The sequence below is a fragment of the Pinus tabuliformis genome, chromosome J (assembly GCF_031772625.1).
Source record: "Pinus tabuliformis cultivar Carrire ecotype Pingquan chromosome J, CPIR1, whole genome shotgun sequence".
Lineage (NCBI taxonomy): Eukaryota > Viridiplantae > Streptophyta > Pinopsida > Pinales > Pinaceae > Pinus > Pinus tabuliformis.
The window spans coordinates 1611084243-1611110776 of record NC_142295.1 but is presented as its reverse complement, the minus strand read 5'-3'; the positions used below and the strand labels follow the sequence as shown (position 1 = coordinate 1611110776).

At 39.1% G+C, this 26534-nt stretch overlaps 1 protein-coding gene across 3 annotated transcripts in view; it reads right to left on the bottom strand.

The window, feature by feature from the left end:
- Nucleotides 1-1539: 1539 nt before the first annotated feature.
- EDA30 (O-fucosyltransferase family protein) overlaps nt 1540-26534 on the bottom strand; it is a 91670-nt gene continuing 66675 nt past the window's right edge. For 2 of the 3 annotated variants that reach the window (XM_089379811.1, XM_089379812.1), the window contains 5 exons: nt 4214-4326; nt 3883-3973; nt 3478-3606; nt 2773-3332; nt 1540-2526 (listed from right to left, as the gene is read on the bottom strand). In XM_089379811.1, the coding sequence (XP_089235937.1) occupies nt 2058-2526; nt 2773-3332; nt 3478-3606; nt 3883-3973; nt 4214-4326 (1362 nt within the window). In that variant the 3' untranslated portion in view covers nt 1540-2057. The remainder of the gene's footprint in view (nt 2527-2772; nt 3333-3477; nt 3607-3882; nt 3974-4213; nt 4327-26534) is intronic. The other variant, XR_016248241.1, reaches the window with a different exon arrangement.

The window sequence follows — 26534 nt, the reverse complement described above, 5'->3', positions numbered from 1 at the left end:
GAAATCTGGTCTTAACTTTGGCCACATCCCGATATCATACAGGCAGAAACAATCAATGAAGGAAGATAAATTTATATAACTCGGCTTTAAAATTCCATTACAACCTACATAGGACATGCATTTATTATGCTTCTTTTTAAATGGTAAATAATATAAATTTTTTATAACATAAACTAATTTTATTGAAAAACTAAGAAGAAAACGTGAAGCCTTTTTGTTATGACCGTCCCTTATTTATTTTGAGATAGTTATTTTTGCTTCAGGTCTGTCTGTTGACAGATTAAGGGTACATGCTTGCCCATGCTATTTCATAAATAACGATTCCAAACATGTTAATTGCTGGATCAGTCATGCTCATCTTAATCAGCTTTCGGTAGATAATTATGTTTCTGGATTCTGGTCCTGTAGATAGGATATTTTAAGAGGAAAGTAGTTTACTGGATTCGGAAAACAGTAGAATGGGCAAAACCTCCGCTTCCCCATATTACAGTTAATTTACATTGACTTCAACAAGTACACAAAATTGAACTTCGCACTACTCAATTACAGTCTTTTTTAGAGTCACCATCTACTAGTTACAAATAGTGTGAAGCCTGCAAAATGTAAATAATAAATCTATGATGTATTAATATGGAAATATCTACCTTACTACATACTATTACAATCACCGCATAGCCATCCACCATTTTCTATCTTCGAAATCTTGATTCCACTCCTTGCAAATCTAGATTCTAGAATTTAACAGACTGCAGCTGAAAATTAAGCAAACATTTTTCTTCCTTCTGATAGTTTTCATGTTACATCAACCCCACAGTACTCATCTTTGTACCAGGATGGAAAAATGATGGAATTGCAGACACAAGATATATTTAGTTTATATAGCATTTATATGCTTTACTTTCCTTAAAAAAGCAACTCAATAACCATCTTTATCAAAGCCTGTGCATGAAAGCAATGATATCTTCAACTTCAAGAGACACGTAGATTTATCTACCTTTCCTTGTCAATTACATTGGCCATCCAGTTGAGTATTATTTCAAAGAAACAATAAGTTCATAAAGCATCCCTACAACTTCAATATCTAAAATGCCTTAACATAGATTTCTGTATCCAGGCTTGCTACCAAAGCTGCCTCATCTCAGGATAACCAAATTTCAGTTCATAAAAAATGCCGGATATAGCCATGTAAATTCAAAGATTTCCGTGATTGAATTTTTAGCCCACAAACAAGTGAGATTGAAGAGTAAACTCAATAGCAATAGGAATTGAATTTCCATTGTATGCAAAGATGCTTGTACTCCCCTTAATAAAATTTCTCCTCCTCGGATGAATTGGGGTAAATAAACTAAAACTATATTTGTAAAAAATCAAATAAAAAACCTACCAAAAGATGACAGTCAATTTTCTTCTCTCTATATCAAAACAAGTCAGTCGGGCATTTTAATAAGAATCCCTTTTGGGAATAGACAGCTTAAACAGGAAGGCTACAAAAGTTCTCTTCAAAACACTTTATGTGCAGATTCACAACACTGGAGCACATGGCATAGAAATGTTTATCTATACTTCATTTAATAACTTGATTAATTGTGGCCTGGATAAGTAAAAAGAAGCCTTTACTGCTGGAAGGCATTCCAACTTTTAGGCTGGTTAACTTAGAAAATTGCACTCACAGCAGAAAGGTAGCTGCCACAGTAATTAAATGATACCATGAGAAATTATGTACAGTATGACTTTCAAGGCTATACAATACAAATTCTGCACGTGCTGTTTATAAGATGTGCCTAGCCAAACCTTCCTCCATTTGCAAAAACTGAGCTAGGAAACGGACATTGGAGGCTCTCATATCTGCGCATATAAACAGGAGGACCAAATAATCCTGTTTTTGGCATAAATAATAATGAAAATTACCTAGCCGAGTGCCTTCATCGGTAGGTCAAGGAAAAGAGCAAGCAGTGGCAACAATAATAAGTGTATCCTACCTGAAAATGAGTCTCACTTCTAAAGCGGAAAAACAAATCTTATGCACTGCTCCAATCTCCACAGGCTCTTTCTGTTCTTCAATCATCTAAATCCAATTCTTCATCTTGTTCTGCTGGGTGATTATCATCTGCTTTGTTACCTGTTTCTTCTGAATCACTTTCACTGACTAGATCTTGAACCTGCCCTGAATTTGCTTCAACATCTTCAGAGTCATCTTCCTCATCCTTTTCCTTTTCTAATGGAGCCATCATTCCGTGTTTCATCCACTCTGGACAAATGTCCTCACCTCCATATAATATCCGATTCTTGGGATCTCTTACTGGATTTGAATTAATAGCTGAGGCTCCAAGTGTTTTAGGAATTTGACAGGCACACTCAGGCAGAGGATGTGAAAGAAAAGAATCTGGTTTTGAATTGAGAGACATATTAACGAGGCCATTTTCACGAGTACTCCTATTTAGATGTTCACGAACAGAAATTAGCCAAGTATGGTTTGGTTTGTAAAGATGATCGCGAATATCATCCAAAAGTTTGACAACAACTTTTCTGCATTTGCATGATAAGATGCAAAAACTATATTAGAATTTGAATCAATATTAGGAACAATACATTCAAAAAGTGCCGAATAAACTTCACAGTAGTGTAATGTGAAATTTATCAGCTGAAACAAAAAACATTTAGAAACAATACATTTGAAATAATGCCTAATAAAATAATCAGTAATATAATGTGGAACTTATCAGCTTAATGTAACAGAACCAGATCTTATCAGTTGAAAGAATTATTGTTCACCTGTCAGGACGGAAGGTCTTTAGAGAAGCTGATTCATAAAGACGATGCCCCATCACCAAGCTTGCAAAATCTGGCCGACCATTCCCATCACGGTCAAATCCAGGAAAGAAAACATCTGCTTCCACGCAGACAATGTAATCAATGGCTTCCCAAAGCAACTCATGAGCTTGCATTCTCAAGTCTAAAGGGGTGGGCTCTGGCTCTTTGTCAGTCTCAGCTATCCAACCCCACCAACCCTCTATCTCATGAGGATATTTTGGCCTAGCTGCAGGTGGTGGAAGTGGTCTAGGCCGGGGACCAGCCTTTTCCCAAGCTGCAAGCCTCGCTTTCTCACTATCTGCACTTGGTGGTGGTGGTGGTGGAGATGAAGAAATGAGTGGCTCCTCTGGCCCATATATCATTGACAACTCATTGTCAGTGCAGAGAGATGTCCTGTCCACGAGATTGTTGAACATAGCACGTAGGGGAATTAGTACTCGCTGCCCACCAAAAACTTCTCCACCCGACACATAAATTATGGTGTCAGGTGGATAACCCATAGCTCGGAGAAGAATACCAACCTGTAAGAATAACCAAATTTGGACTTACTGGAGGAGCTCAGGTAAACAAAATATGAAACCTAAAATCACTGCTGACACAGGTCAATGAACATTTGCAACAGGCATTCACAATGTATAATGTGTAATTATTTAGTAATAACTGTACCTCCTCAGGCATAAGTGGGCACAAACCATTCCGGCGTTGTACTTCCGACTCAATATTAATCTCGCCTTGGACAATGCCATGTTTAATCATCCATGATCTTTTAAATTGTATAAGTTCAGTGTGAACATCCTACAACACTCACGGGTAAGCTATGTTAAAAAAAGTGTAAAAGTCAAAAAGTATGTCCAATGGCTATAACAGATACCTTCACTCTTTAAAAACTCCACTTGACTACTAAAAGAAAAAATTAAATGAGTCTAGATTTCTCGATAGCAAACAAAAATTGCTTCAAGCCTAAGAATCTATCTTAGAAGCAGGAAAACAGGGTAGCACTAACTATAACCAATGATCTAATGCCTATTCATGCATAATCCTGGAATGATGAGCATGCCCAAAATACTTCACCTGAAAAAGTTCTGCACAGCCATGATATGCTAGCGCAGCTTTCTCCAAGCCAGTATGAAATGCCAGATATGGTCGTCCAGAAGCCTGCAATCTGCAAAATGCAAACAAACTCAAACTTAAGAAAAATATAGAGCTAAGTTCACCTCAGCAATTATGACACTCATTGTACACATGTCAGGAAAAGAACATCAAAATATACACAAAGTTTCCTGATATAATCCTGGGACCTGGCCCCTGAGTACATGGTAATGCTTGTTCAAAATGCAAGGATTGGAAGCTAACTACAGGATTACAAGAAATAGAGAGTTCATTTTGGGATCCAATTTCTTACCTTTGTACAATTCTGGTACCAAGTTCCAAAATCTCTGTACGAAAACGAAGTGCATGGAAAGCCACCCGGCATCTAAGCCTCTGATATTCTGCTAGCCTAGGGGGTAGAAGGGCCTGTACACAAAAACAAAAATTACAATCAAACAAGTTAGAGTCTAACTCATGCATTAAAGTAAAGCACATTGATAAACAAAACCTTTCAATTACAAATTAATGTTTTGTTTAATTTCTTCCACCTGTGTTATGTAAGTACAAGCTCTGATAAATCCAAAGAATGTAACCGTGACTTTCTCCAGGAAGGTGTAACAAATTGTCCCTATGTTACCATGGACCTTTCAGTGTTGCAAAATAATGGACTACATAATCATAAATTGCAGTTGCTTCTTTACATGAAAGAATTTGTTGTTCCTCAGCTCTTTGATGAAAACAATTACTATGGATGTTACAAACTGGAATGGGGTCAGATAGGCCAACTCGGTGTGATTTTGGAGCCTAAAGAAAAAAAATTAAGACCTGTTACAAAATCCTTGAATCAATAAAAAAAAGCTATAAATACATTATAGATGTTAAGATCATCATACAAGCAAGGACTGGAACTTACAAGCAGCAAGTCCAGAAATAAATTTATGAAAAACTTAAATCTTGGTGAAAGATCATCAACACAATCAACTTGGATAAATTTGTCGAAGGAGCTAGTGACAGAGCTTATAGTTATTTGACTTGCAAAATGGACAAGTTCATCTGAGAGAGATTGACAAACAAGGGGAGCATCAGGCTAGGGGATAAGGCAGCCTGAATAACCCGCATATAGTACAACACCCCTCATTGAATAAGTACCTGTGCTTTCTTATTCCTATTGCTGTATAGAACTGTATAGGCTTCTATATTCAACTTTAGAACAAGCCTACTACAGTAACATATTTATGCTTCAGTATGACATTTTGCATCTTTTGCCACTGGAAAGTTCTTGGAAAGTAACAAACTATCGTAGGCCACCATGACCTCATCCTAAAGTACATACAAACTTATTCATGAAATACTTACACTAGATGTAAATGGCTAAACATGGGCAGCATACTATATGTTTGATTCCAAACTCGATTTATTAAAAAAATTGATAAATTTTCTGGAAGTAAAATATGGGTAAAATGTCCCATTTATACGTATGAACATCTTTAAGCATTTCATGTTCTACATTAATGACATTTTAAATCTGTGGAAGCCTATTTTATGGGATGGAAGAACATTTGGATCTACACAACAAGGGAGCACCCTCCAACCCCCAGTCCCCGCACTTTGCTCCCAAAGCATGCTCCTAGAGGGAGAATTCATGGAGCACCCTTGGGAGTGTGCTTCCCGAATGCTCCCTCCTGGGAGCAGATTTTGGGAGCACAGTCCCTTCTCAATAACAACGCTCCCTACCTCTATGGGGATCACTCAAAGAGCGATCCGAGAGTGATCCCTGAATGCTCCCGAGAACTAAGAAATCACTCCCCAACTGTTCCCTAAATGCTTCAGCCTGGCTAGGCAAACTTGACTTTTTTTTTTCTTTTCTTGCTTGTGGAAATGGAAGCAAAGTTCCAAAAGGTTCCTTAAGGCATAGCCAGGGTATTTGATGGATTAAAACCAGTGAAACATGAATCTCCGATCACTCGCGATTAATCACGAGTCAAACTCTGCTCTTCCCTCAAACGATCCGATTCAACTATGGGCGAGTCAAACTCGCGTTGACCGTGTTTGACTCGTGGTCAACGCGAGTTTCACTTGCGACTCACCGATTAATTGAGATTTAGGTGACTGAGGTGATTTTCAACCATCAACTCGAGGGGCACGGGTTTTAACTTTTAGGGTTCCCGCATTTTTTGTTGTGTAGTTTAGTTAGGTTAAAAATTAAAAGTCGGTCTGTAATTGACTTTTCTCACTGCTGAGGCCTATAACTCATACGTTGAGAAGGTAATAGAGGCATGGTTTCAGTTTCAATTTACTCCACGTAATAGAGTCGTAGTGTAATAGAGGCATAGAGTGCAGTGTGCTCCATTGTAGTTTCAGTGTATGCTGTTAGAAAATTATATATTACGGAGCAATGGAACAAATAAAATATTGCAGAAATATAAACACAGAAAACGCATAAAACAAGAGAGACACAGATATACGTGGTTCACCCAGTTTGGGCTACGTCCACCCCGAACAACCAGTCCTTCCTTTCTATTATCCAGCAAAATGAAGAGACACAACCTACAACAAATCCGCTATGATATCCTCTGTTTTCTCTCACAGTCTCACCTCTTTGTTTCTCGCTCACCAATACACATCTATTACACAGCTTCAAATACAATGCCCTCATACAAAGAGAGGGGTTGCCTTCTAGTGCAAAAAACCCTAAACTAAACATAAGTTCTACCGTCAGATCATCCGCCTAATGAACGGCCCAGATTGACTAGAAATTACTATACTTTTACAAGGCAAATTTACATCTGTTTTTAGCTTTGGGGGCACTGCCCCCGAGCCCCCGCCAGGGGACCACTGGCCCCCGAACCCCTCAGCCAGGGGGGATCGGCCCCCCCGGACCCCCGCGGGGGGACAAGTTCCCCCCGCACCCCCCCCGCGTGGAGGGGTGTACAAACTTCCTGGGGTATACATCCGGCTGAAACAAAGACCTCTGAACAATCATGCTCCATACACAACAATCTCCCACTTGGAGAATGATTGTAGCAACTCCACCGCTGCTTCATTTGCTAGACAATGACTCCTCTTTGGCCCTGGTTGTTTCTCATCTTCATCATCATCCCTGAAGACCAATTGAAACTGAACATGTTCTCAGTTTCTCCTTGGTTACAACTTTTGTTAGCATATCTGCAGGATTCTCGCTAGTGTGTATCTTTTCCAGCGTCAACTCTCTATCTTCCAACACTGATTGTATGAAATGGTACTTGTGTTGTATGTGTTTAGTCCTGGAATGAAATGCTGAGTTCTTTGCAAGATGAATGGCACTTTGGCTATCACTGTATAACGTGCCCATATCATGCTCCTTAACCAATTCACCCATAAACCTTTGTAACCAAATCATTTCTTTACTAGCCTCTGTAGCAGCAACATACTCTGCTTCTGTTGTTGAAAGTGCAACAACACTTTGGATTTTTGAAACCCAACTGACAGCTGTTCCACCAACAGTAAATACATATCCTGTAGTGCTCCTCTTGTTATCTCTGTCACCTGCCATATCTGCATCAACATATCCCTGTAGGGAAATGTTTGAACCACCAAAGCATAATGCTTGATTTGTCGTACCTTTCAAATATCTGAGAATCCATTTCACTGCCATCCAATGTTCCTTTCCTGGATTGTTCATGTACCTGCTTACAACTCCCACTGCATGTGCAATATCAGGCCTTGTGCAGACCATTGCATACATTAAGCTTCCAATTGTTGATGCATATGGAACTTTAGACATATAATCCATGTCTTCTTGGGTCTTTGGGCACATTTCCTTACTAAGTTTGAAATGGCTAGCAAAAGGTGTACTCACTGGTTTTGCATTGTGCACGTTACATCTTTTCAACACCTTTTGTATGTACTCATTCTGAGACAATGTTAATTTGCGATTTTTTCTGTCTCTAGTTATTCTCATACCAAGGATTTGTTTTGCAGCTCCCAAATCCTTCATTGCAAATGAATTTGCCAATTTTCTTTTGAGCACATTTATTTCCTGCATGTTAGATCCTGCAACAAGCATGTCATTTATATACAATAACAATATAATATAGCTTCCATCATTTTGCTTTTTCAGATAAACACAATGATCAGAGTGACATCTAGTATAACCTTGTTCAGACATAAACTTGTCAAATTTTAGATACCACTGCCTTGGAGCCTGTTTTAAGCCATACAAGCTCTTCTTCAACCTACACACTAGTTTCTCCTTCTCTTTCACTTCATATCCTTGTGGCTGCTGCATATATATCTCTTCCTCCAAATCCCCATGGAGAAACGTTGTCTTTACATCTAACTGCTCAAGATGAAAATCTTCAACTGCCACTAGACTTAAAATAGTTCTGATTGAAGTCATTTTAACAACAGGAGAAAATATTTCATCAAAATCAAGACCTTTCTTCTGTGCAAACCCCTTCACCACAATTCCAGCTTTGTACCTTTGTTTTCCTCCATCTTCTTCCTTCAGCCTGTAAACCCATTTATTCTGCAATGTAGTTTTACCTGCAGGCAACCTGACTAAGTCCCAAGTCTGGTTATGCATTAAGGAGTCCATCTCTTCTTCCATGGCTACCTCCCACTTCTTCCTGCTTTCAACCTACATTGCTTCTTCATAACATTTGGGTTCACCGGAATCAGCCAATGATAAATAATATAATGAAGGAGAATATCGTTCAGGGTGTCTACTTATCCTGGTAGATCTTCTAACACCACTTTCAGGTGTTTGGGGCGCCTGTTGCTGTTGTGGTGGTTGCTGCTGTTGTGGTTGTTGATTATTATTATTTTCAGGCACCTTTACTTTTTCAATGATTTCATCAAGAACTGCGTATTCCTTGTTTTCTTTTTCCTGTTTCTTTTCCTGCAACCGATTCTTATAAGCGATAACCAAAATCATTAACACCATATCCAATAAAGGTACATTTCTTTGACTTTGCCTCAAGCTTTGTTCTATTTTCTTTATCAATATGGACAAAGGCCTCACAACCAAAAGGCTTTAAAAAAGAGTAGTTTACCTTTTTACCTGTCCATGCTTCCTCCGGAACACCACCATCCAAGGAACTTGAAGGCCCTCTGTTTATTAGATAAACAGCAGTATCTACAGCATCTGCCCAAAACTGCAAAGGCAATCCTACATGCAATCTCATGCACCTTGCACGCTCCATGATTGTTCTGTACATCCTTTCTGACACACCATTTTCTTGTGGTGTTCTTGGAACTGTCTTCTCTCTGCGAATTCCATGCTCTGAACAGTACCTATCAAACTCTTTGCTACAATATTCACCTCCATTGTCTGATCTAAGACACTTCAATTTCTTTCCTGTCTCAATCTCAACCAAAGCTTTCCATTTCTTGAAAGTATCAAATACATCAGATTTATTCTTAATACAATAAATCCAAGTTTTTCTAGTTGCATCATCAATAAAAGTAACATAATAACGAGAGCCACTGAGAGATGATACTTGAGCAGGTCCCCATACATCTGTATGCACAAGCTCTAATTTTTCATTCTTCTTTTCTTTCCCAACTCTGAGAAATCTGACTCTCTTCTGTTTTCCATAAATGCAATTCTCACAGAAGTCCAAATCAACATTCTTCAAACCCGGCAACAAATTCCTTGAGTGAAGAATCTTCATCCCCTTTTCACTCGTGTCCGAGCCTATGATGCCATAATGCTGCATCTACTCCTTTGGAAGTTAAAGCATTAACAAAGCTAAAAATACCATTGCATAAATACAATGTACCAACCTTTTCGCCTTTTGCTATTACCAGGGCTCCTTTAGTGACCTTCCAAGCTTTATCTGTGAAAGTTGTCACACAACCTTCACCGCCTAACTGCCCTGTTGAAATCAGATTTTTCTTTAGATTTGGAACATGCCTTACCTCCTTTAGTAGCCATTGGTTTCCATTCTGCTGTTTTACAAGAACCTTACCCATTCCAACAATTTTACAAGGTTTATCATCACCCAAACGAACTTGTCCAAAATCTCCTTGAACATAGTCATGAAAGTATTTCTTATCAGGTGTGGCATGGAATGAGGCCCCTAAATCTACCACCCACGAATCAGTAATATTTTCGAAAGAAAGAATCAAAGCATCTTGTAACACCTCACCTGTCACATTTGCTTCATGATTGTTTTCTTGTTGTGAATCTCCTTCTTTTCCATTCCGAGATCTACAGTCTTTCTTTAGGTGTCCTTTCTTTCCGCATTTCCAGCACATTATCCCCGATTTGGACTTGGATCTGCCTTTCCTTGATTTACTACGATATCCTAAGTTCTTTCCTCTTTCCATTTTTCTTCCCCTAGACTTTGCACTCAAAGCATTTCCCGATGTCTCATCGAAGCTTTTCCATCGCGTTTCCTCGCTAAGGATAGCACCGACAACATCATCAAACTTTAAAGTACTAGATCCAGACACAGAGTTACTAATAGCCATTACTAAACCATTCCAACTTTCTGGCAATGAGCACAAGAATAACAGAGCTCTAACTTCATCATCAAAGTTTACCCCTACAGAACATAACTGACTTGTAACAGTATTAAAATCATTTAAATGATCTGCAACAGATCCACTTTCCAACATCTTCATATTAAATAACCGTTTCATAAGAAATACCTTGTTTGAGGCTAAGGGTTTTTCATATAGTTTCTCCAACGCCTTAATCAAACCCTCTGTCGTTGTTAACTTCGAAATGTTGAAGGCGACCGACGCTGCAAGGCACAATCGTATTGTTCTAAGTGCCTTTCTATCGAGAAAGTTCCATTCTTCATCTTTCATACCCGTCGACATCTTTGCTTTTCCACCCAATGGTAGCTATAGATCTTTCTGATACAGATAATCTTCCATCTGCATCTTCCACAGTGAGAAGTTTTCGCCGTTAAATTTCTCAACCCTAAACTTACCATCTTCCGCCATTGCTCCCACTCGAACGAGGAACCCTTCTTTCCTGCGAGTTTATCAGCCAAATAGACCTTCGGCTCTGATGCCAGTTGTTAGAAAATTATATATTACGGAGCAATGGAACACATAAAATATTGCAGAAATATAAACACAGAAAACGCATAAAACAAGAGAGACACAGATATACGTGGTTCACCCAGTTTGGGCTACATCCATCCCGAACAGCCAGTCCTTCCTTTCTATTATCCAGCAAAATGAAGAGACACAACTTACAACAGATCCGTTGTGATATCCTCTGTTTTCTCTCACAGTCTCACCTCTCTGTTGCTCGCTCACCAATACACATCTATTACACAGCCTCAAATACAATGCCCTCATACAAAGAGAGGGGTTGCCTTCTAGGGCAAAAAACCCTAAACGAAACATAAGTTCTACCGTCAGATCATCCGCCTAATGAACGGCCCAGATTGACTAGAAATTACTATACTTTTACAAGGTAATTTTACATCTGTTTTTAGCTTCGGGGGCGCTACCCCCGAGCCCCCGCCGGGGGACCACTGGCCCCCGGACCCCCGCAGGGGGACAAGTCCCCCCGTGTGGAGGGGTGTACAAACTTCCTGGGGTAGACATCCGGCTGAAACAAAGACCTCTGAACAATCATGCTCCACACACAACATGTGCTTGGTCAGAGATTTCAGTAGCAAACCATTATCGTATCATTTTAGCAGCAATCAAGAGATTTCAGTTACTGTTTTTTTACTAATTAGTATGCATTATTTTATAAACTTTTAGAAGCAGATGCTTCTGGTTCGAAGTAGTCACAGGTTAGGAGTCAAGACCTAGTACTTTGGATCATGTTTGGACTCATAACATATATGAGATAAGCAAAGTCTTTCGGTAGAAATCACATACGAGAAATTTTTGGCCGACACGTTTCGAACCAACAAGTGTGGTTCATCATCAAGACCAGATGAAGAGGCAGACCATGGCAAAGGGTTATTCATATATGAGATAGTTATTCATTCATGATATTTTGGACATCTATTGATATTATGCATTGTTTGGACATGGCTTTATTGAATATCAATGAAATTTTTATTTCTTTTATTTCTTTTTTCAATATATGTGTATATCTTAAATTATTGAATTCACTGATTTTTCCCCGATCCGATTAAAACTCTTTGCTCTTTTGCCTCGCCGATTTATTGCCGATTCCGAGTCAGGTAACATTGATTAAAACACTCACTCCATTTGCTCTCATTCCACTCATCATTGCTGGGGTTTTGAGTAGGCTTCCTACTACTTGTTCAGAAGCATATTTGTGGGAGCTGGAAGGGATATTGAAGGCTGCCATTTGTGGGAGCTTGGAATGGAGATTGAAGGTTACCATAGTTACATTCAACTATCATTGGAGAGCTAAAGAGGTAGGCTGTAAAGCCCATTCTTGTTTGTGTTTCCAGTGTCATAAATAAGACCTTCAAGATAACAATCATCAGAACCATGCAACGCATCAGCCCTCTCATTAATCCAACACTTTGTCATCATGATTGAGATAAAAAAGGGAGGGCATATTCTCACATTGGTGAATATGGTTCATTGCAGATTTCTAATATTCACCTGCCGACTCCACTGTTGAGGGATCAAGACAATGTATATATATGAGATGTGAACAAACTGGTGTAGGGCTCATGAGGGCCTTGTGCAGGGAGGATATATGTTATTTTTCAGAGATCCCTCAAGGAGGCTTACAAAGACCTAGACAAAGAGGATTACCAGACTGAAAAAAACCAGGAATCATATGAGTAATTTCTGGTGGATGCAAATAAAGATGATCACCAAAAAGAACCAGATTTAAATTAAGCTGTTGACCCTTCATAGTATCGCTTTCAGCTTTGAATATGGGGGTCAACAAATAAGCCAGTAAGACTTGAATCAGCCAAGTTTTTATTGTCCCTTTCGTTGATGTTGCCAATTCAAGTAGAGCCACATGAAGAACTACCTAAAGCCCCAAAAACTAGTGAAAATATGCCTTCCTTTGATTATCTCAATCATCATGACAAAGTGGCAGATTATGAGAGGACTGATGCACCTCATGGTTCTGATGATTGTTACCCTGAAGGGTCCTATTTATGAAACTGGTCATGAATAAGATGCTATGAATTTACAACTTGATTTTTGCAATGGTGGTTGCCGTGTTGGGCAGCAAGGACATCTGATAATTTTACTAATGTCCAATGAGTAACCACAAATAGCACAATGGGGCTGCCAAGTACAAAGTACCAATACACTGGAAGCACAAAATCATTCCCATAAAATAAAGACAGAAAGAAGATACAATCCTAAGAACTAAAATCTAGTAGCTGAAAAGGAAAGTGCTAATGACGAGACTGAATAAATCATGAACCATACGAAGTGATGAGTGACACAGCGCTGGCGAGATGCCATGAAAGGGTATGTAGCCTCAGTGGCCAATGGATCTACCTGCAGAAAATAAGGAGACACTTCACTCCTATAGGCCATCCACCTTTCAGCATGTCTCTCCCACCATCCAAGGTTGAAGGGAAGAAACTCGAGACAGAGGATTGTTCCAGATTACTAGAAGAAAAGCCGGTATGTGATGTATCTTGCCATCTCACTGGAGTAGCCTGACACTATTGTCTGGGAGCAGAAGTCTGCCTGCTGGAAGGATGAGCCTTGACCTGGAATCTGGATCAACAACTCTGCAAGGATCTCATCAGAAGGGGCATGAAAACCCCTTTTAGCAATCATCACACGAATCTAGGCTCTACTGGAATGTTGTGTTGGCTTTTGCCCCCTTGTATCCCTATCCGCTAGTATAACCTGAAAATAGGATGTGATCATAGGAGTGGTGTCCAGTTGGGGAGAGATCTTGAACCTGGAAGAATGGAGGCCCAATACCTCTCTCATAACAAAGCCAAACACCTCTAGCCTGGTTACCAAAACAAGGTGGAAAGAGAGATGTAGGACTCTCTAAATTGGTAATAGAGCCAATCACAAATCTTGTAGTAAATGGAGAACCGGAAAACAAAATGCACTAAAACACTGCAATTGTTTGAGTGAGGGCAGGCGCTTGTTCATTGCTGCATAGTTTTCAGAACAAGTGAGGCATCCTCCAATTCTTGCTAACTTTTCTGAGAAACGAACACACTAATTTGGTAATGATTTCTTAAATTAATTTTATTTCAGCATCTATTTCTGAGTTAAATGAAAATCATTGTCTAGATTCATGTGCTTATGTTGATCCAATTGAGCAGTATTTGGAAATTTTGTTTTGTAGGTCAACGCAACAAAATCTTGGGTTTTCGTCCTTTGTCCTAGGTAAAAATTGTAGGAATTTACAGGGTAAGTTCCTCAAACAGAACACCAAAAGACACCGCTCACAAATAGATCACAGATCAATACACCAGTACTTTTGACGTGGTTAAAGCCCTCAAAGAGGGAATCAGTCCACGGCCTGAGCCAACGCGGCCACTTCAGGCAATTTATTAATAAAAGAATGAAAATTTACATAAGCTTCTCTCATGAACGGTCAACCTACAAATGACCCTCCATGCTCTTTAAATAGAGATCATGGACCAATCGGGTGTTAAGCCACGGATCAAGTGTCGGTAATACCGAGGAGAGAATGAACCATCGGATCACTACATATCGTGACCGTCGGATTGTAAGTTACAAAATGTACATAGTAAAGAAACACACTTTACCTAACTCTATACTAGACCAAGTTATACTTAACTATTTCCTATGTGTTGGAATATCCTAACATCCCCCCTTAAGAACAACTTGGGATAGGATTGAAGGATTTACAAATATGACACAATAGGAAAAGGAAGGAGGCACTAGAGCCTATCCCCCCTTAGTGACAACTTCCTGAACTCCAACCATAAATCGAAGTTTAGTGAACTTCGCCTCTGTGAGAGCCTTTGTAAAGATGTCTGCAACTTGATCATCTGTTGAACAATATTGCACTTCAAAAACATGGTCGTGGATGAGCTTTCTGATGAAGTGCATGTGCAGTTCAACGTGTTTGCTGCGCTGATGTTGGACTGGATCTTTGCATAGTTGAATGGCACTTTGATTATCACACCAAAGTGTAGTCGGATGCTGTTGCTGAAAGCCAAACTCTGACAGGATCTGACGAAGACACAAGGCTTCCTTACTAGCTTCTACGGCACCACGATACTCTGCTTCTACTGAAGAAAGAGAAATGGCACCTTGTTTCTTGCAAGCCCATGTAATAGGTCCTGAACCAAGAGTGAACACATAACCTGCAGTAGACTTCCGATCATCACAGTCACCAGCCCAATCGGAATCAGTGAAACCAACCAATAGAGGAGATGCTTCGACACTGTAATGAATCCCAAACTGAACTGTACCTCGAACATAACAAAGTATTCTTTTAGCTGCTTTCCGATGACTTTCACGTGGGTTTTGCATAAACCGAGCAACAAGGCCAACAGCAAAGGAAAGGTCAGGACGAGTATGGGTTAGATACAAAAGTTTTCCTACAAGTTGACGGTATAAGGTAGCATCAACTTCAGGAGAAGTACAAGTGACTGGAAGTTTGACTCCAGACTGAAAGGGAGAAGGGGCTGGCTTACAATCTTCCATGTGAAAATGGCGTAGAATATCACAGGGATACTTGGACTGGGAAAGGGAAATACCTTCCTTGGTTTGCAAGACTTGAAGACCAAGAAAATAATGTAAGTGTCCTAAGTTTGTCATTTCAAACTTCCTTTTAAGGCTAGACTTCACATGGTTTATAAGGTTGGGATCACTACCAGTCAGGATAAGATCATCAACATAAAGAACAAGAATGATAAGAGACTTGCCCACTTTCTTGGTGTAGACAGTATTGTCAGAATGACACCTAGAAAAGCCATTTTCTAAAAGAAAGTTATCCATTTTGGCATACCAAGCTCGAGGAGCTTGCTTGAGACCATAAAGGGATTTCTTAAGCCGACATACAAGGCTGGAGTCTGTTTGTATAAAGCCAATAGGTTGTTCCATATAGATTTCTTCATGCAAGTCCCCATGCAAGAAGGCAGATTTAACATCCATCTGATGGACTTCCCATTTGAAAGAGGCAGCAAGGGAAAGAACAAGGCGGATAGAGTTCATTTTGGCAACAGGGGAGAAGGTTTCAGTGTAGTCAATGCCTTCAACTTGTGAAAAACCCTTAACAACAAGACAAGCTTTATGTTTATCAACTTTCCCATCTGGTCCATACTTGATTCTGTAAACCCATTTGCATCTAACAAGTTTTCGTCCCTTTGGTAGAGGAACAAGATCCCATATATCATTTGCCAATAATGAATGATATTCTTCATTCATAGCTGCTTCCCAATCTGGATGGCCTGAAGCTTCTGCAAAGGTGTCAGGATCATAATTCACTGAAGCTTGAGCTAGTAAAGAAGAGGCTCTATCAAACTGAGAACGTGTACGTCGTTGATCTGTAGGATCACCGGCAAGATCACCTGCTGCATCCCAAGTAGCACGGACCCATTTTGGAAGCTGAGGAGCTGAAGGAGGATCCTGAGAAGGTGGGGGAGGATTTTCATCCTCGCTTTCATCATCTGAAGAAGAAATATTTTCAAAAGTAGAAGAGATAGGGAGAGGTGGCACATCCGCCGAACTAGGCTCGTAGGCCGATATATTTTCAGCAAACTTTACATCTCTTCTAATGATAACATTTTTGGACTTAAGTGGAATAAGTCTATATCCTTTGACATCTTCAGAATATCCAACAAAAATACATTTTTCACTCTTAGGTTCTAAAGCTTTATGTTTCTCATCTGGAATATGGGCCCATGCTTCACTTCCAAAAACACGAAAGTGACTTACATCTGGTTTAATTGAGCTCCATGCTTCTTCTGGAGTGATATTCTTTAAAACCTTAGTAGGAGTGCGATTTATTATGTAATTTGCACAGTTAATTGCTTCTGCCCAATAATTAAGACTAAGTCCTTTAGATTGAAGCATACAATTAACCATTTCCTTTAAGGTGCGATTCTTCCTTTCAGCTACACCATTTTGTTGTGGAGTATATGGAACAGTATGTTGCATTTGAATTCCATTCTCAGTGCAAAAGTTGATGAATTTGTTGTTAACATATTCTCCGCCTTTATCAAATCTTAGCTTAAGAATTTGATGTCCAGATTGTTTTTCAACAAAGGCCTTAAAGGCCAAGAACATGTTAAATACTTCACTCTTGAGTTTTAAGAAGTATACCCAAGTGCGTCTGGAGAAATCATCAATGAAAGTTAAGAAATACTTGTAGCCAGAGAATGAAACAACTGGAAGTGGACCACATAAATCATTATGCACGAGCTGTAAAGGGGTTGAGGAGTGCCAAGAGGCACATTTTTCAAAACTGTCCCGATGATGTTTTCCGAGTACACATCCGGAACAAACGCCATCTCTGCAAGATACCATTGGAAGACCTGTCACCATATTTTCTTTAAATAGATTCTGAAGAGAGCGATAGTTTAAGTGACCAAATCGCTCATGCCAAAGTTTGCTCACTTCATCATTATGAGCAACAAATACTGAGGGAAGATTTGATGACCCAAAGTTGTGAAACTTATACAACCTTGTAGAATCATCAGCAATGCCAGTAGCTAAAATCTGTCTAGGATCTCTTAGGTCCTTAATTACAACATCGTGAGGTGAAAATTCAATGATTTTACCTTCACCTGAATGAGTTATCTGATATACAGATAGAAGGTTGCAGGATAAGGTTGGAACACATAATACATCATTAAACTGACCATTGTCTAGATGAACAGTTCCAGTCCCTACAACACTAAGAGATCTATCATCACCAACATATATATTTTTGGTGTTACAATCATTTAAAGAAAAAAACATGGCTTTGTTTTTGGCCATGTGATAAGAAGCTCCAGAATCAATGAGCCACTCATGAGAATGAGAAGAAGAAGATACATTTAGTGCATAGCCAGACCGAGATGCTTGACAACCACATGCAAAAAGTGCCATTCCTGAAGATGAAGTTGAAGTTGAAGAGTGCTCCAAATGGATGTTATGCTTCTTCATTGCTGCTTCCAAGGCTTCCATCTTCTTAAAGAATTTGGATTCTAAGTGGCCATCTCGATTACAAAAGTTGCAATGTCTATCAGTCTTCTTCCCTTTGTTTTTATTTGTCTTATCATTTTGTTGAAATGATTTTTCATTTTGAAGCTGAAATTGCTTAGGACCCTTGTTTGGTTTAGGACCATTCCTTTTAGGATACAACTTCTTAGGATTCTTTGGATTTGGTTGCTGTTGGGCGGCTAACGCTTTCTTAGAAGAGTTTCCAAGATTAAGAAGACCAAGGTGTAAGAGTTTTTCTTGTCCTCTTATTAAAGAATCACAAAAAGAATCAAAGGAAGGGGACTTGTAGTCTTGTCCTTGAGAAATGAAGGCTTCTCTTGTAGAATGGAAGGTGGAAACAAACACAGAGTAGGTTGGTCCCAACTTAGTAAGAATGGAATAGATAAGGTTACTATCTTCTTTCTCAACCTTAACACCTTCCAAGAGAAGTCTAAGGGTCTTAAACTTGGACAAAAAATCTTCAATGCAAGAAAAATTATTGGGGTCCAATGTAACCAACTCATTTTCAAGTTGATGGGCTCTAAGTTCATTTTTAATTCCAAAGACTTTAGTAATCTGTTTCATTGCTTCATCAGGAGCATCAAGTTCTGCAATATGGAATCTAAGATCTAGAGAAATAGACATCCCTATCAACCCACGTGCTTGATCTTGCCTATTTTCCCATTTAGCTGCCTTATCTTCATCTTTCGGTTTGGTCTCTTGGCCTGAGGCTATTCTGTAAAGACCTTTACTTCTAAGTAAATCCACAATGTAGGACCACCATTGGAAGTAGTTGGTGCTGTCAAGAATAACTTGGCATGGACTTTCCATTAACAGAAACTGAAGCTATAGATGCTGAAACTAAGTGTTCCAATGGAAAGATCTCGAAAAATTAGGCTATTTCAAAAAAAATGGTTCTAAAAACGACATCCGGATGAAGAAGTTATGGCTTTTTGAAGAAAATTTGATGAAGTCGCCGACAAAGTGCGAGAATGTGCGAAAATGAAAAATCCGCCCTCACAAAAAGGAGACTTGAACTCAAGACATCTACTCTCATAAATTAGCTTTGAACCAAGTGAGCTATACAAAAAGTTTGAGAGAGAGAAAGAGAGAGAGGGGGGTTGAAGCTTTGGGTTGCGTGCTTGCTTTGAGAAAGCTCTTTTTCCCTACAAAACAAAAAACACAAAACCCAACACAGACATACAAAAAAAAGAACCTTACGGCTCGAAGTTAGCTTTAGCCAGAAACTAAATATTTTCCTCAATGTTTCTGATTTTCCGAGATCACACTAAGGCGCAGCGGAAAAGAGCATACGCATGAGAAAAATCCTTCATTTCTATTTCTGATTTGCCCAGATCGCACAGAGTCGCGAGGCAAAGAGCATACGCAGAAATGAAAGGTATAGATCCGGTAATAGAAAAGGCTAAATAAACCAAAACCGAAATAAACAGAGAGAAAATAACTGCAAATAAACACTGTATACCTCCAGATCTTAAAAATGGCGCAGCTAGGGCTACCGGAAACCTTTTCGCGTGAAACGAAAGGGGTTCCTCACTAGAACAGATGCTCCCAACACAACAGAGCAGTCCTCTCGGCCCGAAAGCAGTCAGAAACAGTAGATCTAGGAAACGGTAGTCGGATGCAGTTCTACCGGCTTCAGATTTGGATCACCAACGGACGTGGCCCTCAAATAGCTCTGGTACCATGTAGGAATTTACAGGGTAAGTTCCTCAGCCAGAACACCAAAGGACATCGCTCACAAACAGATCACAGATCAATACACCAGTACTTTTGACGTGGTTAAAACCCTCAAAGAGGGAAACAGTCCACGGCCTGAGCCAACGCGGCCACTTCAGGCGATTTATTAATAAAAGAATGAAAATTTACATAAGCTTCTCTCATGAACGGTTAACCTACAAATGACCCTCCATGCTCTTTAAATAGAGATCATGGACCAATCGGGTGTTAAGCCACGGATCAAGTGTCGGTAATACCGAGGAGAGAATGAACTGTCGGATTGTAAGTTACAAAATGTACATAGTAAAGAAACACACTTTACCTAACTCTATACTAGACCAAGTTATACTTAACTATTTCCTGTGTCGGAATATCCTAACAAAAATCATGCATTCTCTGAATTGCATAATCTGTCGCACTCAATTCCTTTGTTTTCTCTAATATTTAGTAAAAATGGACACATGTTTGAATGAGAAAATTTCATGGTTGGTTTCATTGGAGATTTGATTATATAGGTGTATTTTGTAGAGACAATCAATCGCACAATTGGCTTCATTGGTTGTTAGATGTGTTGATCAAGCATAAGTGGAATCAAAGCACAGAAAAAAAAAGGGCAATATAGGTACTTCTATCACTTAGGTTTAGGATTAGATTGATAGATTCAATCCCCTTTTGGTCGGATGTCTTTCAATTCTAGGATAGGTCTAACTCTAGACTCAATAATTTGAGTTTTCAGTTTCCAATTTTTGTTGAGTTAATTGCTTCCGCATTGTGTTTATTGGCATTCAGCATAGGCTTTAGTTGATTTTGTTTTCTTTAGCAGATTGCTTGTGATTTCAAGATAACATAATGTTTTTGGACATACCAGATCATTGGGATGGGTCATCCATGAGATGCTATATGCATGTCTAGAGTCTACTTACAAGGAGAAAAGCATTTTTGTGAATTATATAGCCAAAGTGATTGGCAACAATCTCTATTGTTGTCTTTAAGTCTCAAAGTTGGAAGTGGTGTCTTGAGTTGGAGGTAGATTGCATTTGAGTTATGTCGAGTCCCAAGGCTATTTCCAGGGGGTTGATATGAGTCACTGACATGTTCCCAAAAGGGTGCTTACACATATTCATCAACTTAAAAGCACTAGGATTCTCAGCATTCTTGCAGGGGAATACAGTCCCTTTGTAATGTCCTATGGTAATTTTTACCCTTAGGGTTTTGATTCTGTCTAAGGTTTCTTCAATAAATCAGTGATACATATGCATCAATAGTTTAAAGACTGCCAACAGCAATATAAGACCACAAATAATAGGGCTGACTGCCCAATGAAACCATGAATGTATCTAATCAAGAATTCTACCAATATTGTGGCCAAGCACACTAGATTTAGGGCTTACTGCCCACTGCCCAATATTCCACCAGTGCAATTAAGACTGTCAATAGATCAATAATCTACTATATCCTACACAATACAAACAGACCACTAATAATTGCTGATTGCCCAATACACTGAACATATCCAGATTCAATAATTTCTCAGAACAGTGCTGATATACAGTATATCAAATTGTATACCAGTACCATAACTATGCTATAGTAAGCAGTGTCAATTTGCCATTTACTGTATTATTTCTAAGTTTACTGTGCAGAACCCGAATTGTTCTAGAGGTAGCCCGCGGATCTGACGCTGACTTCAGGAACCCTGCGGTTTCAACCTGCAGCCAGGCTGCGGTCTGCAGCATGCAAATCTCACTGTCTTCAATTATTCGCAGACCAAACTCCTTCACTGTCCTCAAATCAGAGCTGTCCTTACAAGCTGCAGACAGAACTCATGATATCAAACAGTCAAGAGTTTGCCCTAAACAGTGATAACATTCTGCTGCTCCTTGAACAAAGGTTGTCGCCAAGTAGTATCCAGAAGAATTGCTTCAGAACAGAGCCAAGCTTCTTCAACATGAGTTGCTGTGCCATAACAAGAAAATTGGGTGTCTAGGTAGGGTGGGATCAACTCCACCGAAACTAGACGAAAAGATGAGCTAGGGTGGGACCACCTCCATTGAAACTAATCAAATAGAAGGGGTATTAAAACCCTCAGAGCCTCAAGCTCAAGAAAATCAGAGATATTTCAATCCAAATGGATGATTCCAACTCTCTTCTATTTATAGATTCCCACAAGGGGCTTCTCAAATGTAAGGAGTTGCAATGCAACCCCAAATTTGGGCTTTTTTTGCAGCTTTGCCCCAGCTGACCGAAAATTTACCCAATGTTGTGCCAAACATTGGAAAAATTGTTTCCCCCCCTTATCAAGACTATAGCCTATGGGGTTGGATCAATGTTAATTAGGAGCAGAAATGGAAGCAAGGAGCGGGAGTGGGGAGCGACATTTTCAAAAACTACCAGGTCAGGGGCAAATCGGGAGCGAGAAATTTTATATTATATATTTTGATGCATATATGTCAACAAAAGCATGTAGAATGAAGAATTATATATAAAAAAACATAGAAACATGGATTAAAGCATATAACATAAATCATCTAAAAGTTATAATCTTCATCAACCATGTCCACAAGTTACAAGTTCTCATTTATATAGCATGTAAGGGTGCATATAACCAAAATAGCATCGAGTGCAATCCATCTCTGAACCGAAATTACATCAACAAATAGGCTCTAGATGGCCTCTAGCATCCAAAAAAATCATGCTACAACAAATAGCTACATATCATCAAAATCAATTGCCTATCTTGGAATCTTTGTCACTAATATCACCCTCTAAGCAATTAACTAAGATAGAAAAATGTAGCATGTCAAGTCAAGATTTTGTTTGAGTAATGGGTACATTTTTAATAGGGTTATCATAAAGGAGTTTGACAAACAATGTCACTAACATCAAGGTACATAGAGGGCTTGATGCTCTTGCTTAAATACGAGCCCCATGTCCTAGTACATGACAAAATCCAATGGAAACATTGCAATCCCCCCAATCCTGAAATCCTAAAAAACTGATATGTCTGCTGGATTTTGAGTGAGATCTAAAACTCTACTTTCTCCATATGAAATCCAATGAGGTCGGAACCTCTCAAACATCCTAATTCATTTCATGGTAATGTTAAAAATTTAAGTAAAAAGACGAAAATGAAAAATAATGGAGAATGTCACTTTTACTTTAAGAATTTAACATTACCATGAATTGCATAGCAATACTACGGCCATAAGCTTGAATATTAGGCTGCCCTACTAAAACACTCTTGTTTCTTTGAAAAAAAAATTGTGTTTGAAACATCTTTGTGACAAAAATTTTGTGAAAAAACCAGGGAGCGAATTCGGTGGTCAAGTGGTGTGATCATCGTGGGGTCGTGACAATAGGGGACATTACACCCTTAGTTGAAGCTAATGTTAACACCAAATTTCCCTGCACAACTTTGCGTGTTATGTTCCATCATTTGTTCATGGATACTATACAAGACCAGTTCACCATTTTAGATTTCACTATTCAGCATTCACAGTTCATTAACATTATATGGGGTAGATTCATGGAAGATCACTATTTGGCATCAATAATTCATGACTACCTCCACAATATGGGTACTTTGTTGCAGAGCTTTATTCTAACCTGACCTTGTTCTAGAGTGCAATGTATGAGTTTGGGGATTATTCAGATATCACTATTCCAAGAGAACAACAAATGTTGTGCTATTTCTAGCAGGTTTCCAGTTCATGCTTTCAGAAATCTAGCTTTAACCATTTTTCCCCATGCATTCACGCTCTGGAGGATTCATGATGGGATCAGGACAATCAGATGGGCACTTTCAGACTCCTGATTCCACTATTTTTGGTAGTTTTTACTCTTAGAAACATGATTTTTTTCAACAACAGATGATAGCATATTTGGATACTCATTGGGGAGTTCCCTCTTTTACTCAAGTTAATTTTATAGCCTAGGAGTGAAGTGCACGAGTGGTGGAGGCTATTTCTAAGTTGGAGGAAGGAGCTTCTCTTGGAGTATCCTTATTTCCACATCCCATTTATGCCAATAGATGGAGTGCATGACTTGTGGAGGCCTATTCTTAGTAAGATTTGCTCTATTATAATGAAATTTTCCTCCATTAGCTCATGTTAGCTCATGTGCCCTAGTTGAGGGTGGCTTTTCTTGAACCTATAATTATCATTAGCTCTCCTATTCTTAGTGATCATATATTTGTACACCTACAGGCCTATCCTATAGAGGCTCAAGGGTTAGTGAGAGGAAGAGATCCTTTTTGGCTAGTAAGACATTGAATGCTTGAGTTCTTGTCTTCACACCGCACTTTTCAGTTTGAGTGTGTGACAGAGCATTCATTAACAATTAAAGGTCGCTTTCATTGTACTCACATGAATTCATCCCCAAACATTGGTGAAGGAAAGTTCTTTGAAAGAGATCACATCCCCTGGACCGCTTTGCAGTAGAAGCCATTATTTCCAGGTTTTAAACAAATGTAACATCTTGATTGGCAGTTAAATTTGAATTGTTGGATGTGTCTCTTGCTTTACTTAATATTTCTGAACCAATTAACATCTTAAACTGCTCCATTTTAATTGATTTTCCAAGTCCATAAACCACAGAATTCAAGGTACTATGGTCATAATTGATAATTTCAAACTTAAAGCTTCCTGTTTTTCAATATTTTACCACAGATCTAACTCTCAAAAGCAGCTTTGCACAGCTCCCAGGGCAAAATTTATTACTAGGGGTAAATCTGCATTTTAGCTTGCTGTCCAGATTAATTTCATGCAAAGTTCAGGTCTGATTGTACATAACAGCAAGTACAATTAGCAGTTTGGAAGTGTTTTTGCTCTCCCAAGTTCATATTTTTGTTTCCAGCTTGCATAGGGATTCCCCTGAGGCTAGCAGGTAATAGCCCAAATCCAGAGGATATGCGCATGGTGACAATGGCAACCTTCCCTAGTTACCTTTTAACCAGATGGTTTTTAGTCTTAACAGTCCCAAGCAAACCATATTCGTAAATGCTGTAGATAGCAATAGGGAGATGAAAGATGCCTAGTTTATCGCCAATGCCTTCATTGATCAATCTAATTCAGTAGGCTGGGATACCATTGTCCAAGTCATCAGAAATAATGTAAAGCCTGTTGACTATTCAAGTGCAATAGATACAAGCACTAATTTCTGAAAGCTGGTAATTACTTCTGATGATGTAGATATTCTTTTAGCACTTCTGGTTTATCATTAAGCAATTACATTTCAGAAATTCAAACATAAATGCATGAGGACACAGTAAAGATCACAACGCACAAAGACAACACAAGATTTACCCTAAAAAACCCCACTTGGGGGAAATCCCAGCAACCTATTCCTTAGAGAAGTTCTTCAATTCAACAAGAGATACACCTAATACTGCTAATCAACTATGATAGTCAAACTGACCAACAATACTCTGGTCAAACCTGGTCAAACAGCCCTCTTGTCAAGTCAATCTTCTACCCAGCAAACTTGGCATTCCCTGATCTGTCTAGGCCGAAATTCGGTCTCCTAGAAACTCGGCCCTTCTGCCCAGAATTTCGGCACTGTTGAGCAGAAGTTTGACCTACAGCCCAGAATATGCCCATAAAGTCACACGTGCGAAGTTAAAGAGAGAAAGAGATGATTTCATCTTTGTTTGTCTTTCTTCATCTTCACTTGGATGCCCACAATATATCGTGTTGTGTGTGAGATCGAATGGTGCTTTGTGGAGGAGTCGAGTGCCTTGTATATAGAATTATGGCTGGCTTGAACGAGTGTCTCTTCACTGGAGCCAACTTGACAAGTTTGGAGCCAAAAATTAAAAAATTCGAAATTTTTTCTTTTGAAGCGGACATGAAGAACATGTCTTATATTAATCATTTCATCTGCAAGTTAGGGTATCAAGACAAGTTATGAAACCAAGCCCAACTGTAAGGGATCCCTCCAAGGGGAAGGCCTTCAACCATAAGATCAACAATGGAATGAAATAAAATCAAACTCTTGCTGAGAAACCTTAGGGTATGGCCCAACAAGGAGTTTTAATCCTTACCTCACACCAGCAAAGGATAAGTGAGAGATTACCCCAGACATATCCCTCCAAGTGACAAAGTTGCCTTCAAATGAATCAATCTTGATAGCCTTGTGGTAGTCTTGAATTAATCACAAAACTGCCTTTGAAAAATATGTAGAATAACCAAGAAACAAAGACTTCAAAGTCGACACCAAAGCTTCATGAAAATAAATTATATTATGGCAAAAATGATCTCAACAATTTACAACAAGAGTGAGCTCTCTATTTATAGATAAGGCTCTCGAGTCTCAACATCTCTCCCCCTTTTGCTCCTTACAAAAAGTCTAAGAGACATTAAAGAAAGGTTGACTTGTCATCCAAAAAAGCTTGAAGACTAAGTCATTACAATAATTTTATTTTACATTGCTTCAAACCCTCGAAAGGAGGTCGCATCCCATTAGAAGAAGCTCGATTTGCTTTAGGGAGGGGAAAATTTGGCCTAGAGGTCCAATGCTCCTTTTAAATTTGACTTGAAGTTGCTTGGACGAAAATTAGAAGGCCCTAGGAGGCCCAACGACTTCCTTTTCTTGTTCAATGTGCCTCTTTTTTGACCTTTTTGACCTCCAACAGATAGGGAAGGTGGATGACTCCCTCGAATTCAGTCCAAACTTACTTGTTTTGATGATTTAAGACCTCACTTTGCTTGTTTATGTGTTTTAGCCTTGGTCCATTGGAGTGACTTTGATTTCAAATGATCTTTCCTTTGCTCATGAGATGTGCCACATTGCCTCTTTTACTCCTCATAGCTTGCCCCAAGGGAAGTCAACTTTTTCAAATGAAGAAATAATGCTTGAAATGGCAT